General features: G+C 45.6%; 1 protein-coding gene across 1 annotated transcript in view; it reads right to left on the reverse strand.

Moving 5' to 3' along the window:
- LOC106591096 (endoplasmic reticulum-Golgi intermediate compartment protein 1) overlaps positions 1–4,988 on the reverse strand; it is a 92,897-nt gene extending 87,909 nt beyond the window's left edge. The window contains exons 1-2 of the mRNA XM_082955527.1: positions 4,876–4,988; positions 4,531–4,764 (exon numbers count right to left, since the gene is read on the reverse strand). Of these exons, the coding sequence (XP_082811653.1) occupies positions 4,531–4,764; positions 4,876–4,988 (347 nt within the window). The remainder of the gene's footprint in view (positions 1–4,530; positions 4,765–4,875) is intronic.
- Between the last annotated feature and the right edge of the window lie 8,890 nt (positions 4,989–13,878).

The following is a 13,878-nucleotide window of genomic DNA, read 5'->3' on the forward strand; positions in this document are numbered from 1 at the left end:
AGAGGGCTGTAGAGTTACTAACTAACCCCTGTGGTGAGGTAGGGAGACAGAGGGCTGTAGAGTAACTAACTAACCCCTGTGGTGTGGTAGGGTGACAGAGGGCTGTAGAGTAACTAACTAACCCCTGTGGTGTGGTAGGGAGACAGAGGGATGTAGAGTATCTAACTAACTAACCCCTGTGGTGAGGTAGGGAGACAGAGGGCTGCAGAGTAACTAACTAACCACTGTGGTGAGGTAGGGAGACAAAAGGCTGTAGACTAACTAACTAACTAACTAACTAACTAACCCCTGTGGTGAAGTAATGAGACAGAGAGCTGAAGAGTAACTAACTAACTAACTAACTAACTAACTAACTAACCCTTGTGGTGAGGTAGGGAGACAAAGGGCTTTAGAGTAACTAACTAACCCCTTGTGGTGAGGTAGGGAGGCAGAGGGCGGTAGAGTAACTAACTAACTAACTAACTAACTAACTAACTAACTAACTAACCCCTGTGGTGTGGTATGGAGACAGAGGGATGTAGAGTATCTAACTAACTAACCCCTGTGGTGAGGTAGGGAGACAGAGGGCTGTAGAGTAACTAACTAACCCCTGTGGTGAGGTAGGGAGGCAGAGGGCTGTAGAGTAACTAACTAACTAACTAACCCCTGTGGTGAGGTAGGGAGACAGGGGCTGAAGAGTAACTAACAAACCCCTGTGGTGAGGTAGGGAGACAGAGGGCTGTAGACTAACTAACTAACTTACCCCTGTGGTGTGGTAGGGAGACAGAGGGCTTTAGAGTAACTAACTAAACCCTTGTGGTGAGGTAGGGAGGCAGAGGGCGGTAGAGTAACTAACTAACTAACTAACTAACTAACTAACTAACTAACTAACTAACTAACTAACTAACTAACTAACTAACTAACCCCTGTGGTGTGGTAGGGAGACAGAGGGCTGTAGAGTTACTAACTAACCCCTGTGGTGAGGTAGGGAGACAGAGGGCTGTAGAGTAAATAACTAACTAACCCCTGTGGTGAGGTAGGGAGATAGAGGGCTGAAGACTAACTAACTAACTAACTAACTAACTAACTAACTAACTAACTAACTAACCCCTGTGGTGAGGTAGTGAGACAGAGAGCTGAAGAGTAACTAACTAACTAACTAACTAACCCCTGTGGTGAGGTAGGGAGGCAGAGGGCGGTAGAGTAACTAACTAACTAACTAACTAACTAACTAACTAACTAACTAACCCCTGTGGTGTGGTAGGGAGACAGAGGGCTGTAGAGTTACTAACTAACCCCTGTGGTGAGGTAGGGAGACAGAGGGCTGTAGAGTAACTAACTAACCCCTGTGGTGTGGTAGGGTGACAGAGGGCTGTAGAGTAACTAACTAACCCCTGTGGTGTGGTAGGGAGACAGAGGGATGTAGAGTATCTAACTAACTAACCCCTGTGGTGAGGTAGGGAGACAGAGGGCTGCAGAGTAACTAACTAACCACTGTGGTGAGGTAGGGAGACAAAAGGCTGTAGACTAACTAACTAACTAACTAACTAACTAACTAACTAACCCCTGTGGTGAAGTAATGAGACAGAGAGCTGAAGAGTAACTAACTAACTAACTAACTAACTAACCCCTGTGGTGAGGTAGGGAGACAAAGGGCTTTAGAGTAACTAACTAACTAACTAACTAACTAACTAACTAACTAACCCCTGTGGTGTGGTATGGAGACAGAGGGATGTAGAGTATCTAACTAACTAACCCCTGTGGTGAGGTAGGGAGACAGAGGGCTGTAGAGTAACTAACTAACCCCTGTGGTGAGGTAGGGAGGCAGAGGGCTGTAGAGTAACTAACTAACTAACTAACCCCTGTGGTGAGGTAGGGAGACATGGGCTGAAGAGTAACTAACAAACCCCTGTGGTGAGGTAGGGAGACAGAGGGCTGTAGACTAACTAACTAACTAACCCCTGTGGTGAGGTAGGGAGGCAGAGGGCTGTAGAGTAACTAACTAACTAACTAACCCCTGTGGTGAGGTAGGGAGACAGGGGCTGAAGAGTAACTAACAAACCCCTGTGGTGAGGTAGGGAGACAGAGGGCTGTAGACTAACTAACTAACTAACCCCTGTGGTGTGGTAGGGAGACAGAGGGCTGTAGAGTAACTAACTAACCCCATTGGTGAGGTAGGGAGACAGAGGGCTGTAGAGTAACTATCTAACCCCTGTGGTGAGGTAGGGAGGCAGAGGGCTGTAGAGTAACTAACTAACCCCTGTGGTGAGGTAGGGAGCCAGAGGGCTGTAGAGTAACTAACTAACCCCTGTGGTGAGGTAGGGAGACAGAGGGCTGTAGAGTAACTAACTAACCCCTGTGGTGAGGTAGTGAGACAGAGGGCTGTAGACTAACTAACTAACTAACCCCTGTGGTGAGGTAGGGAGACAGAGGGCTGTAGAGTAACTAACTAACTAACTAACTAACTAACTAACTAACTAACTAACTAACTAACTAACTAACCCCTGTGGTGGGGTAGGGAGACAGGGCTGTAGAGTAACTAACTAACGCCTGTGGTGAGGTAGGGAGACAGAGGGCTGTAGAGTAACTAACTAACCCCTGTAGTGAGGTAGGGGATAGTTTCTCTCTCATCCTCAATGCCCCGTTCCCTCTTCACATCCCTCCCTCACCCTTCCTCTGTCTCTTTCTCAGCTCTGGTCTGGTCTCATTGTAATACAGAAACATCACTAAAGGCTGTGACAGACAGCCGACCGTGGATTCTGCTCTATTTGTGACGAGGTGCCATCATTGTTGACCAATCACGTAGCCTGTTTGACAACACGTCAGACAGCAGGACCAGATAACTAGCCCACTCCAGCTAGATAGCTAAATCATTGTTTTCTAACCCATTTTTTTATGAATCATTTATGTTGCAGGTAAAATACCTTACGGTGTTAAACGCGATTCTTTTCGATAATGTTTGTTTATGTCGTTGCTATGGTCACCGGCGGCTGTCGCCCTCCTATGTGAAGGCCACTTTGACTAGATGGAAAAGTTTTGTGGTAGGAGGTCAGGGGGAAGTTTGTACTGTACAACTACCAGTTGCCAAACGTCCGACCAGTGTGTTTAGGTAGCAAGTTCTTTCCTCTGCTTCGCTGATCTCCCTGTACTGATCCCTCTCCTCCTCAGTGACTAAGACTCACTATTGTACATTCTGTATTCACAACATTGAGTCAATATTAGTAGCTTACATTCCCAGCTTTCTGTTAGTCATTTCCTTGATTACCCCTCTGTTCTGTCTCTTTCTCTCTCTGTTCCTCCCTTCCCCTCCCTCTGTTCTATTCCTCCCTCTCTCTACCTCCTCCCTCTGTTCAATTCCTCTCTCTCTCTACCTCCTCCCTCTGTTCTGTCTCTTTCTCTCTCTGTTCCTCCCTCCCCCCTCCCTCTGTTCTATTCCTCCCTCTCTCTACCTCCTCCCTCTGTTCTGTTTCTCTCTCTACCTCCCCCCTCTGTTCTGTTCCTCCCTCCCCCTCCCTCTGTTCTGTTCCTCCCTCTCTCTACCTCCTCCCTCTGTTCTATTCCTCCCTCTCTCTACCTCCTCCCTCTGTTCTATTCCTCCCTCTCTCTATCTCCTCCCTCTGTTCTATTCCTCCCTCTCTCTACCTCCTCCTTCTGTTCTGTTTCTCTCTCTACCTCCTCCCTCTGTTCTATTCCTCCCTCTCTCTATCTCCTCCCTCTGTTCTATTCCTCCCTCTCTCTACCTCCTCCCTCTGTTCTATTCCTTCCTCTCTCTACCTCCTCCCTCTGTTCTGTTTCTCTCTCTACATCCTCCCTCTGTTCTTTTCCTCCCTCTCTCTACCTCCTCCCTCTGTTCTATTCCTCCCTCTCTCTACCTCCTCTCTCTGTTCTATTCCTCTCTCTCTCTACCTCCTCCCTTTGTTCTGTCTCTTTCTCTGTTCTGTTCCCCTCTCTCTCCCCCCTCCCTCTGTTATATTCCTCTCTCTCTCTCTACCTCCCCCCTCTGTTCTGTTCCCCTCTCTCACCTCTACCTTCCCCCTGTTTCCTCCTCTCCAGTGTTCTAAAGAATTGGTCTTGCCTCATAGTAGAACACTGACCACTGTGTCGCTCTCCCTCCTCCCCTCCCTCCCTCCCTCCCCAAGCTGTTCTCTTCAGTGTTGTAAGGACTGGTATTGCCTCAGAACCAGGCCAAGAGGACATTATGTTCTCTTGTAATAGCCAGACATTATTTGCCATGTTGTTTTTGGCCTGCATCTCTTGCGCTTTCCAGTTGGTGTCCATTTTTTTTTTGTACATTTTTGTTAGTGTTAAATTTAACTTTTATTTAACTAGGCAAGTAAGCTAAGAACAAATTCTTATTTTCAATGACGGCCTAGGAACAGTGGGTTAACTGCCTTGTTCAGGGGCAGAACGACAGATTTTTACCTTGTCAGCTCAGGGATTCGATCCAGCAACCTTTCAGTTACTGGCCCAACGCCCTATAAGGAGCTCAGCCGACTCCGTCGGTGTCCATCTGAGGGCAACTTTGGGGGTCCTTTCTGGCGGCATCCTCGCCACATGACCGAGCCAACGGCATCCTCGCCACATGACTTAGCCTGAGCTCCACACGGGGCGGAGTCCACTGAGCTCCACACGGGGCGGAGTCCACTGAGCTCCACACGGGGCAGAGTCCACTCCACACGGGGCGGAGTCCACTCCACATGGGGCGGAGTCCACTGAGCTCCACACGGGGCGGAGTCCACTGAGCTCCACACGGGGCGGAATCCACTCCACACAGGGCGGAGTCCACTGCACACAGGGCGGAGTCCACCGAGCTCCACACGGGGCGGAGTCAAAAGGCTGTAGAGTAGCTAACTAACTAACTAACTAACTAACTAACTAACTAACTAACTAACTAACTAGCTCCACACGGGGCGGAGTCCACTGAGCTCCACACGGGGCGGAGTCCACTGAGCTCCACACGGGGCGGAGTCTACTGAGCTCCACACGGGGCGGAGTCCACTGAGCTCCATATTGCATCATCGGGGCCATACTGCCTGCCCTCCAGGACATCTACAGCACCAGGTGTAACAGGAAGGCCAAATAAGAAATATCAGAACGAGCAATGTCAGAATATAAATACACTATAAATATACAGCAGTATGTGGGCACCCCTTGGTGGATTGGGTTATTTCAGCCACAGCCATTGCTGACAGGTGTACACAACCAGAGCTTAGTGATGAGCTTGGAGGGCACAGTGGTGTTGAAGGCTGAGCTGTAGTCAATTTAAAGCATTCTTACAGGTATTTCTCTTGTCCAGGCTGGGAGAGGGCAGTGTTTACTAGGAGTTGATATTGTCCAGGCTGGGACAGAGCAGTGTTTACTAGGAGTTGATATTGTCCAGGTGGGACAGAGCAGTGTTTTCTAGGAGTTGATATTGTCCAGGCTGGGACAGGGCAGTGTTTACTAGGAGTTGATATTGTCCAGCCTGGGACAGGGCAGCGTTTACTAGGAGTTGATATTGTCCAGGCTGGGACAGGGCAGTGTTTACTAGGAGTTGATATTGTCCAGGCTGGGACAGAGCAGTGTTTACTAGGAGTTGATATTGTCCAGGCTGGGACAGAGCAGTGTTTACTAGGAGTTGATATTGTCCAGGCTGGGACAGGGCAGTGTTTACTAGGAGTTGCTGTAGCTAGCAGTCAACTGGCTAGCCACAGCAGTCAACTAGCTAGCCACAGCAGTCAACTGGCTAGCCACAGCAGTCAACTAGCTAGCCACAGCAGTCAACTGGCTAGCCACAGCAGTCAACTGGCTAGCCACAGAAGTCAGCTAGCTAGCCACAGCAGTCAACTGGTTAGCCACAGCAGTCAACTAGCTAGCCACAGCAGTCAACTAGCTAGCCACAGCAGTCAGCTAGCTAGCCACAGCAGTCAACTAGCTAGCCACAGCAGTCAACTGGCTAGCCACAGCAGTCAACTAGCTAGCCACAGCAGTCAACTGGCTAACCACAGCAGTCAACTAGCTAGCTAGGTAGCAGTCTAGAACATTCACTCACTGTTTTGTACACAGGATTTGGCATTGGTTAATAAAATCTCCTCATTCTTGCTCAATTTACATGTTGTCTCAAACAGCCACAACTTGTAATGCACTCGTACATCAAGTCTTCTCTTGAGTTGGACACGGGGATGGAACAACTTGTGGTTGTTTGTGGGGGAAGGGTGGAGAGTACGTGTGTGTGTGTGTGTGTGTGTGTGTGTGTGTGTGTGTGTGTGTGTGTGTGTGTGTGTGTGTGTTTGTGTCCCACATCTGTTGCTAAGGGGTTATGATGTTAGGGACAATACAGGATGAATCATAATAATTGCTTACAAAAAATGTTAACTTTTGTAATGCCAGTCTTGGTTACAGGTAACAATCCTTCACATGAACTGCCTACATTGGCATTTTTTTTGCCTTTACCTCCCTTATCTCACATCATTTGCTCACATTGTATATAGTCTTATTTTTTTTTTCTTCTACTGCATCATTGATTGTATGTTGTTTTACTCCATGTGTAACTCTGTGTTTTTGTATGTTGTCGAACTGCTTTGCTTTATCTTGGCCAGGTCGCAATTGTAAATGAGAACTTGTTCTCAACTTGCCTACCTGGTTAAATAAAGGTGAAATAAAATAAAAAATAAAAAACATTATAACACATATTAGTCCTTAATTGTGGAATTAAGATATGCAAGATTTGTATTTTTTTATATATAATAAAATCGAGCTGAGGGCTTGGAACAGTTTTTGGCAGTTGATTTGTTTCTGTTCTGTGGGTGTTCAAACAGATCCTCCAGGTAGATGGATTATTTGAAATATATTATTGGACCATAAACAGATATGGCTCATTAACCTTTACGGACCAAATAATGATGATCCACACTTATTTCAAAATATATATAATAAATTATCAACCCTGCAAGCAATACAAGACTATATTATTATGGTGGGAGATTATAATACTGTTTTAAATACCTCAATGGAGCGTAAAGGAAATCACACTACAAACTATCATCTAGTGAGATATACATGGAGGAGGTTTACTATCCTGACATAGTAAGATATACATGGAGGTTTAATATCCTGACCTAGTGAGATATACATGGAGGAGGTTTAATATCCTGACCTAGTGAGATATACATGGAGGTTTAATATCCTGACCTAGTGAGATATACATGGCGGAGGTTTAATATCCTGACCTAGTGAGATATACACGGAGGAGGTTTAATATCCTGACCTAGTGAGATATACATGGAGGAGGTTTAATATCCTGACCTAGTGAGACATACACGGAGGAGGTTTAATATCCTGACCTAGTGAGATATACATGGAGGAGGTTTAATATCCTGACCTAGTGAGATATACATGGAGGAGGTTTAATATCCTGACCTAGTGAGATATACATGGAGGAGGTTTAATATCCTGACCTAGTGAGATATACATGGAGGAGGTTTAATATCCTGACCTAGTGAGATATACATGGAGGAGGTTTAATATCCTGACCTAGTGAGATATACATGGAGGAGGTTTAATATCCTGACCAAGTGAGATATACACGGAGGAGGTTTAATACCCTGACCTAGTGAGATATACACGGAGGAGGTTTAATATCCTGACCTAGGGAGATATACACGGAGGAGGTTTAATATCCTGACCTAGTGAGATATACACGGAGGAGGTTTAATATCCTGACCTAGTGAGATATACACGGAGGAGGTTTAATATCCTGACCTAGTGAGATATACACGGAGGAGGTTTAATATCCTGACCTAGTGAGATGTACACGGAGGAGGTTTAATCAAGCTAGTCGACTACTTTCTTATGTCATTCTTGTTGGCACCAAAAGTAAAAAAAAAAGTGTTGTTAGGGGACAGAATGTGGTCGGACCATCAGATAATTGGCATATACATTACTCTTACTGAATTTCCACGTGGGTGAGGATATTGGAAATTTAAATCGAAGCCTATTGGACAGAGGAATTTATCACTGAATCTTTCCCTACATAACATAGGTACAGCAGATCCCCTTATTGTATGGGACACTTTTAAAATGTGCCTTTAGAGGCCATGCAATTCAATACAAAAGCAATTTAGGTGAAAAGAGTCCATACCAACAAAAGGAAATAGAAGGTCTAACAGAACAGATAGATAGCAGGAAAAACAAAAAGAAATGGAGGAACTTGTTCAAGAAAGATCCAGTGTAATATATTATAAAAAATAAAGCAAACTGGATGGAACATGTGGGGGGGGGAGAATTCAACAAATTATTTTTTTAATCTTCAACATAGAAATGCTACCAAAAATAATTTACTGACACTTTTAAGAAATGACGGAGTCACCCATGATTCATCAAATTATATTTTGAAAAGAGGAAGTAAAGAACATTAATCATATGTTTTCATTTCAGTCTCCTCCATCTCCTCTAACTGAAGCTATATGTATGGATTTTTTTGTTGTTCTATTAATAATGTAACATTAAACATCTGTACAGAAAGACTCATGTAAAAGGTGAAATTACAGAGGAAGAACTTCTTGATGCAATTAAAGCCTTTAAGGCTGGGAAAACTCCAGGGCTGAATGGTATACCAGTGGAAGTATACCAAACTTTTTCTGATATTCTCAGAGGACTGTTATTAGCATGTTTTAACCACTCTTATATAAAATGGTAGATTATCAGACCACGCTCAACAAAAAGGTCTGATATCATTATTAATGAAACAGGACCCAAGTGGTAAATATAAAGATCCAGTCCATTTCAAAAAATTGAAGGCCCCTTACACTTCAGTGTTGTGATGCAAAACTTCTAGGCAAAATGTATAGCGCATATCATTTAAAAAAGTATTGTCGGACATTATTCATTCTTATCAGACATTTTTGTTTTTACATGGACGTTACATAGGCAAGTACTGGAAAAAATAGAACACTACAAAACACCAGTCTCAACGGCAACAGTGAAGAGGCGAACCCGGGATGCTGGCCTTCTAGGCAAAGTTCCTCTGTCCAGTCTCAACGTCAACAGTGAAGAGGCGACTCCGGGATGCTGGCCTTCTAGGCAGAGTTCCTCTGTCCAGTGTCTATGTTCTTTTGCCAATCTTAATCTTTTCTTTTTAATGGCCAGTCTGAGATATGTCTTTTTCTTTGCAACTCTGCCTAGAAAGCCAGCATCCTGGAGTCACCTCTTCACTGTTAACGTTGAGACTGGTGTTTTGCGGGTACTATTTAATGAAGCTGCGAGTTGAGGACTTGTGAGGCGTCTGTTTCTCAAACTAGACACTCTAATGTACTTGTCCTCTTGCTCAGTTGTGCACCGGGGCCTCTCACTCCTCTTTCTATTCTGGTTAGAGACAGTTTGCGCTGTTCTGTTAAGGAAGTAGTACACATCATTGTACGGGATTTTCAGTTTCTTGGTAATTTCTCACATGGAATAGCCTTCATTTCTCAGAACAAGAATAGACTGACGAGTTTCAGAAGAAAGTTCTTTGTTTCTGGCCATTTTGAGCCTGTAATCGAACCCACAAATGCTGATGCTCCAGATATTCATCTAGTCTAAAAAAGGCTAGTTTTATTGCTTCTTTAAATCAGGACAACAGTTTTCAGCTGTGCTAACATAATTGCAAAATGGTTTTCTAATGATCAATTAGCTAATCAAAGTTTATCATTTTAAAAGGCTAACACAACAAGCCATTGGAATACAGGAGTGATGGTTGTTGATAATGGGCCTCTGTAGATATTCCATTAAAAAAATCTGCCATTTCCAGCTACAATAGTCATTTACAGCATTAACAATGTCTACACTGTATTTCTGATTAATTTGATGTTATTTTAATGGACAAAAAAACAAGGAAATGTCTAAGTGACCACAAACAAGAACAAATTCTTATTTACAATGACGGCCTACCACCGCCAAACCCTAACGACACTGGGTCAATTGTGTACCGCCCTATAGGAGTCCCAATCACGGCCGGTTGTGATACAGCCTGGAATCGAACCAGGGTCTGTAGTGATGCCTTTAGCACTTAGATGCAGTGCCTTGGACCGCTGTGCCACTCAGGAGCCCGAGTGGCAACTTTAGATCACTGTCAACTCATAGTAAACATCAACTCACGGTAGTGTATATGACCTGTCCTATCTCCTTATGAGTCAGCCAGTTTACTGGGTGTCAATATGTGTCAGTGTGTACCCATGACAGCAGCACATGACAGAGTGGTCATAACGAGAACAAACACTGACTTGTCCAAAATGGAACCCTATTCTCAACTCCAGCCCTCCAGTACTCCCAACAGCCCAACTCCAGTGCCCCCAACAGCCCAACTCCAGTGCCCCCAACAGTCCAACTCCAGTACCCCCAACAGCCTAACTCCTGTACCCCCAACAGTCCAACTCCAGCCCTCCAGTACCCCCAACAGTCCAACTCCAGTACCCCCAACAGCCCAACTCCAGTACTCCAGGATCCCCAACAGCCCAACTCCAGTACCCCCAACAGCCCAACTCCTGTACCCCCAACAATCCAACTCCAGCCCTCCAGTACCCCCAACAGTCCAACTCCAGTACCCCCAACAGCCCAACTCCTGTACCCCCAACAGTCCAACTCCAGCCCTCCAGTACCCCCAACAGCCCAACTCCAGTACCCCCAACAGCCCAACTCCAGTACCCCCAACAGCCCAACTCCAGTACCCCCAATAGCCCAACTCCAGTACCCCCAACAGCCCAACTCCAGTACTCCAGGGGGGTATTCCAGGAGTTGGGAACCACCGGTCTAGGGCAGGGCTCCCCAACTCTGTTCCTGGAAATACAAGTGTGTACTGTTGAGGCTACTGGAGCTGGGTAACACTGCCCTGGTCAAAAGGAGTGCACTATGTAGGGGAATAGGGTGTCATTTGGGACGCAGCCAGTACTCATATCCATAATGAGGTGTCTCACAGGAGGGTCTAGGGTATGTCTTCAATCAACACAGAAAGTTCTGTAGTACATATACTGATCAGGGTCTTGTGTGGGTAGAATGATTATCTCGATGAAGCAACTTGGAGCCGTTCTTACAGCTCATGCAGCCAGGCACATCCCAGCCATGATGACAAGCTGTATGCAAACAATGGCTGTGTGCTTTGGAACAGTAAACCCAGCATGGTCTCAGAGAATTTCGTATAATTCTCTAAGAAAACCCGAGACTCCGTTTAGTATGATACGTTACATTTCGTATGGTATGTATTAACTTGTGGATGTCCATCACCTATTGTGTATGATATGTTACGGATTACAAATGCTATTATATGTTACAAATTTGCTAAATGTACTTTATTTTACAAATTCGAGCTAGATGACTAGGCTAGGGGTTAGGTTTAGGGTTAAGTTTAGGAGTTAGGTTAAAGGGTTAGGGTTAGGTTTTAATGTGGTGGAGCACACCAAGAGAGACACACACACACTCCCACTCGGGAAGGCAGGAGAGAGAGAGAAGCTATGAGCGGCAGACTAAGACGTGACTGTGGGCTTTGTTCCAAGCTGAATATCGCGCGGATAGACCGGCATTTCAAGTCTGTCCATGCACTTAAGCCTGGTACTATTAAATGGAAGTGTGCTATGCAATCTTGCGGCTTTCAGCCGAGAGACAGCGGCCCGGATCATGGAAGTGTACGCAGCCTAACAACGATGTTGCACCGCGGCTGGAGCCCTGGGAGAACCCTGTGTATTTCCAGTGTGTGGGAAGTGAGTTGTGCGTGGATCAGCAGCTGTTGGACGAGAGTGAGCAGGCGGTGGCGACTGGGCCGGTGCAGTCAACCAGCCAGATCGGTGGTGAACCACGCTCGGAACCGAGGGAGCGAGGCTGCGCGGAGGCGACTTCCACGGAGAGCGAGAGCGATGAAGGCGGCGGTGTGGATTCCGGAATTGAAGGTTGGAGAAATGTAATTTTGACTGAATATGAGCACTTTGCTACGGGTAGAAACCCTTCAGTTAAACGAATTGACAATTGTCGCACCAGTCTATCCCGAGTACGTAAATTCCTCCGCTATATGTCAGAGGGCAAGGCCGATGAAGGACTGTGTTCTCTGGATAACTACAGACGTGCGTCTGAGTGGTACGGTCAATGTGAAGACCGTAGTTTGGCACCATCCACGTTAAAAATGTACCGATCCGATGTTCGAAGTTTCTTGAACTATCTCATTCAGTTCCGGCCAGAAGGTCTGCAGGCTAGAGCCAGTAAAATCCGAAAGTTGTTACTCTGCTTGGCAAAGATGGACAGGGATTCGCGGCAGAGCCAGGCAACACACAGGGCAAAATTCCGCAAACGCTGCAGGGACGAGGTGCTCAGCGCTGCGGAGTTAAGCCGATTTGTTGAGCAAAGCAATCAAGCTATTCCTTCGGTTCTCAGTAGGCTGGAGGTCCGACCCACCTGCGCTGATAGACGTAGGTTTGCGGCTCTCATGTCCAGCCGGTTGGCCATCTTTAATGGCACTCGACGATCCCCAGTCACCACATTCAGTGAGAGGGAATTTACTGAAGTAACCCCGGAAAGTGGGGGTTATCAGATGTCTATTTCAAGCCACAAAACGAACTATAGCTTCGGTGAGTGCAGAATTGTTCTATCTGTGCAGGAATACACTTGGCTTAAACGATTCCATCAGATCAGGCCTCATCTGAGTGGAATCACCTCAGACACAACACTCTTCTTTTTCACGTCCTGCGGTCAACCGTACAGCAATATCTGTGAGTATGTGGGCCAGCTATTTGAAGAAATTGGCATTGGAAGTAAAGTCACCTTCGGTACAATTCGACGAAGCATTGCTACATTGAACTTTAATCAAGGCTCGGTTAAAGACCGGGGGACTGTGGCTGACCATATGTGTCATTCTCTGGAAACCCAGGCATGGTACTACCGGTTCCATAATTTGCCTCGTAACGCCAGCCGAGCGCGGACACTAATTGAGGGACAAATCAACCCATGATTCACTGATAAATAAAGACTATTTATTTGAAACTCACCCATGTCTTTGTGTGTGTGTCATTTGGTCTTGGGCCCGTAGTAGGGTGCTGTCAGGGTGGGTATGGAGGTCCCTATACCCTTTAAAAGTATTTAAAACAGTTCTAAAATTTCACCCCTGGTAACCCAAAATAAAACCAGGTGCCCGTTTGGACTTAGTGCAATTTCTGAGAAGAAAAACATAGAATATTTTCTGAAGATTTTTTAAAACTTCCATAAATCAGCCAGGCCGGCCCCCATTGACTTGGGCCCGTAGTAGGGTGCTGTCAGGGTGGGTATGGAGGTCCCTATACCCTTTAAAAGTATTTAAAACATTTCTAAAATTTCACCCCTGGTAACCCAAATGCTACGGACACGTCCCCACCAAAACATAGTGCAATTTCTGAAGATTTTTTAAAACTTCCATAAATCAGCCAGGCCGGCCCCCATTGACTTGGGCCCGTAGTAGGGTGCTGTCAGGGTGGGTATGGAGGTCCCTATACCATTTAAAAGTATTTAAAACAGTTCAAAAATGTCACCCCTGGTAACCCAAAATAAAACCAGGTGCCCGTTTGGACTTAGTGCAATTTCTGAGAAGAAAAACATAGAAGATTTTCTGAAGATTTTTTAAAACTTCCATAAATCAGCCAGGCCGGCCCCCATTGACTTGGGCCCGTAGTAGGGTGCTGTCAGGGTGGGTATGGAGGTCCCTATACCCTTTAAAAGTATTTAAAACCGTTTTTAAAAAATGGTCCTGGTAACCCAAAATAAAACCAGGTGCCCGTTTGGACTTAGTCTCTGAAGCGAACTGAAAAGTTGGCACTTTGTAACTTTTTTGACCAAAATCTGAAATTTTCAAATAATGATTAAAAATACTTCCTGAGGGGCTAGAGTTCCCAAATTTTGGCTCATAACCTCTCTCGTGATGGGTAACAATTA

This window comes from Salmo salar, chromosome 09 (genome assembly GCF_965601325.2).
Source record: "Salmo salar chromosome 09, fSalSal1, whole genome shotgun sequence".
Taxonomy (NCBI): domain Eukaryota; kingdom Metazoa; phylum Chordata; class Actinopteri; order Salmoniformes; family Salmonidae; genus Salmo; species Salmo salar.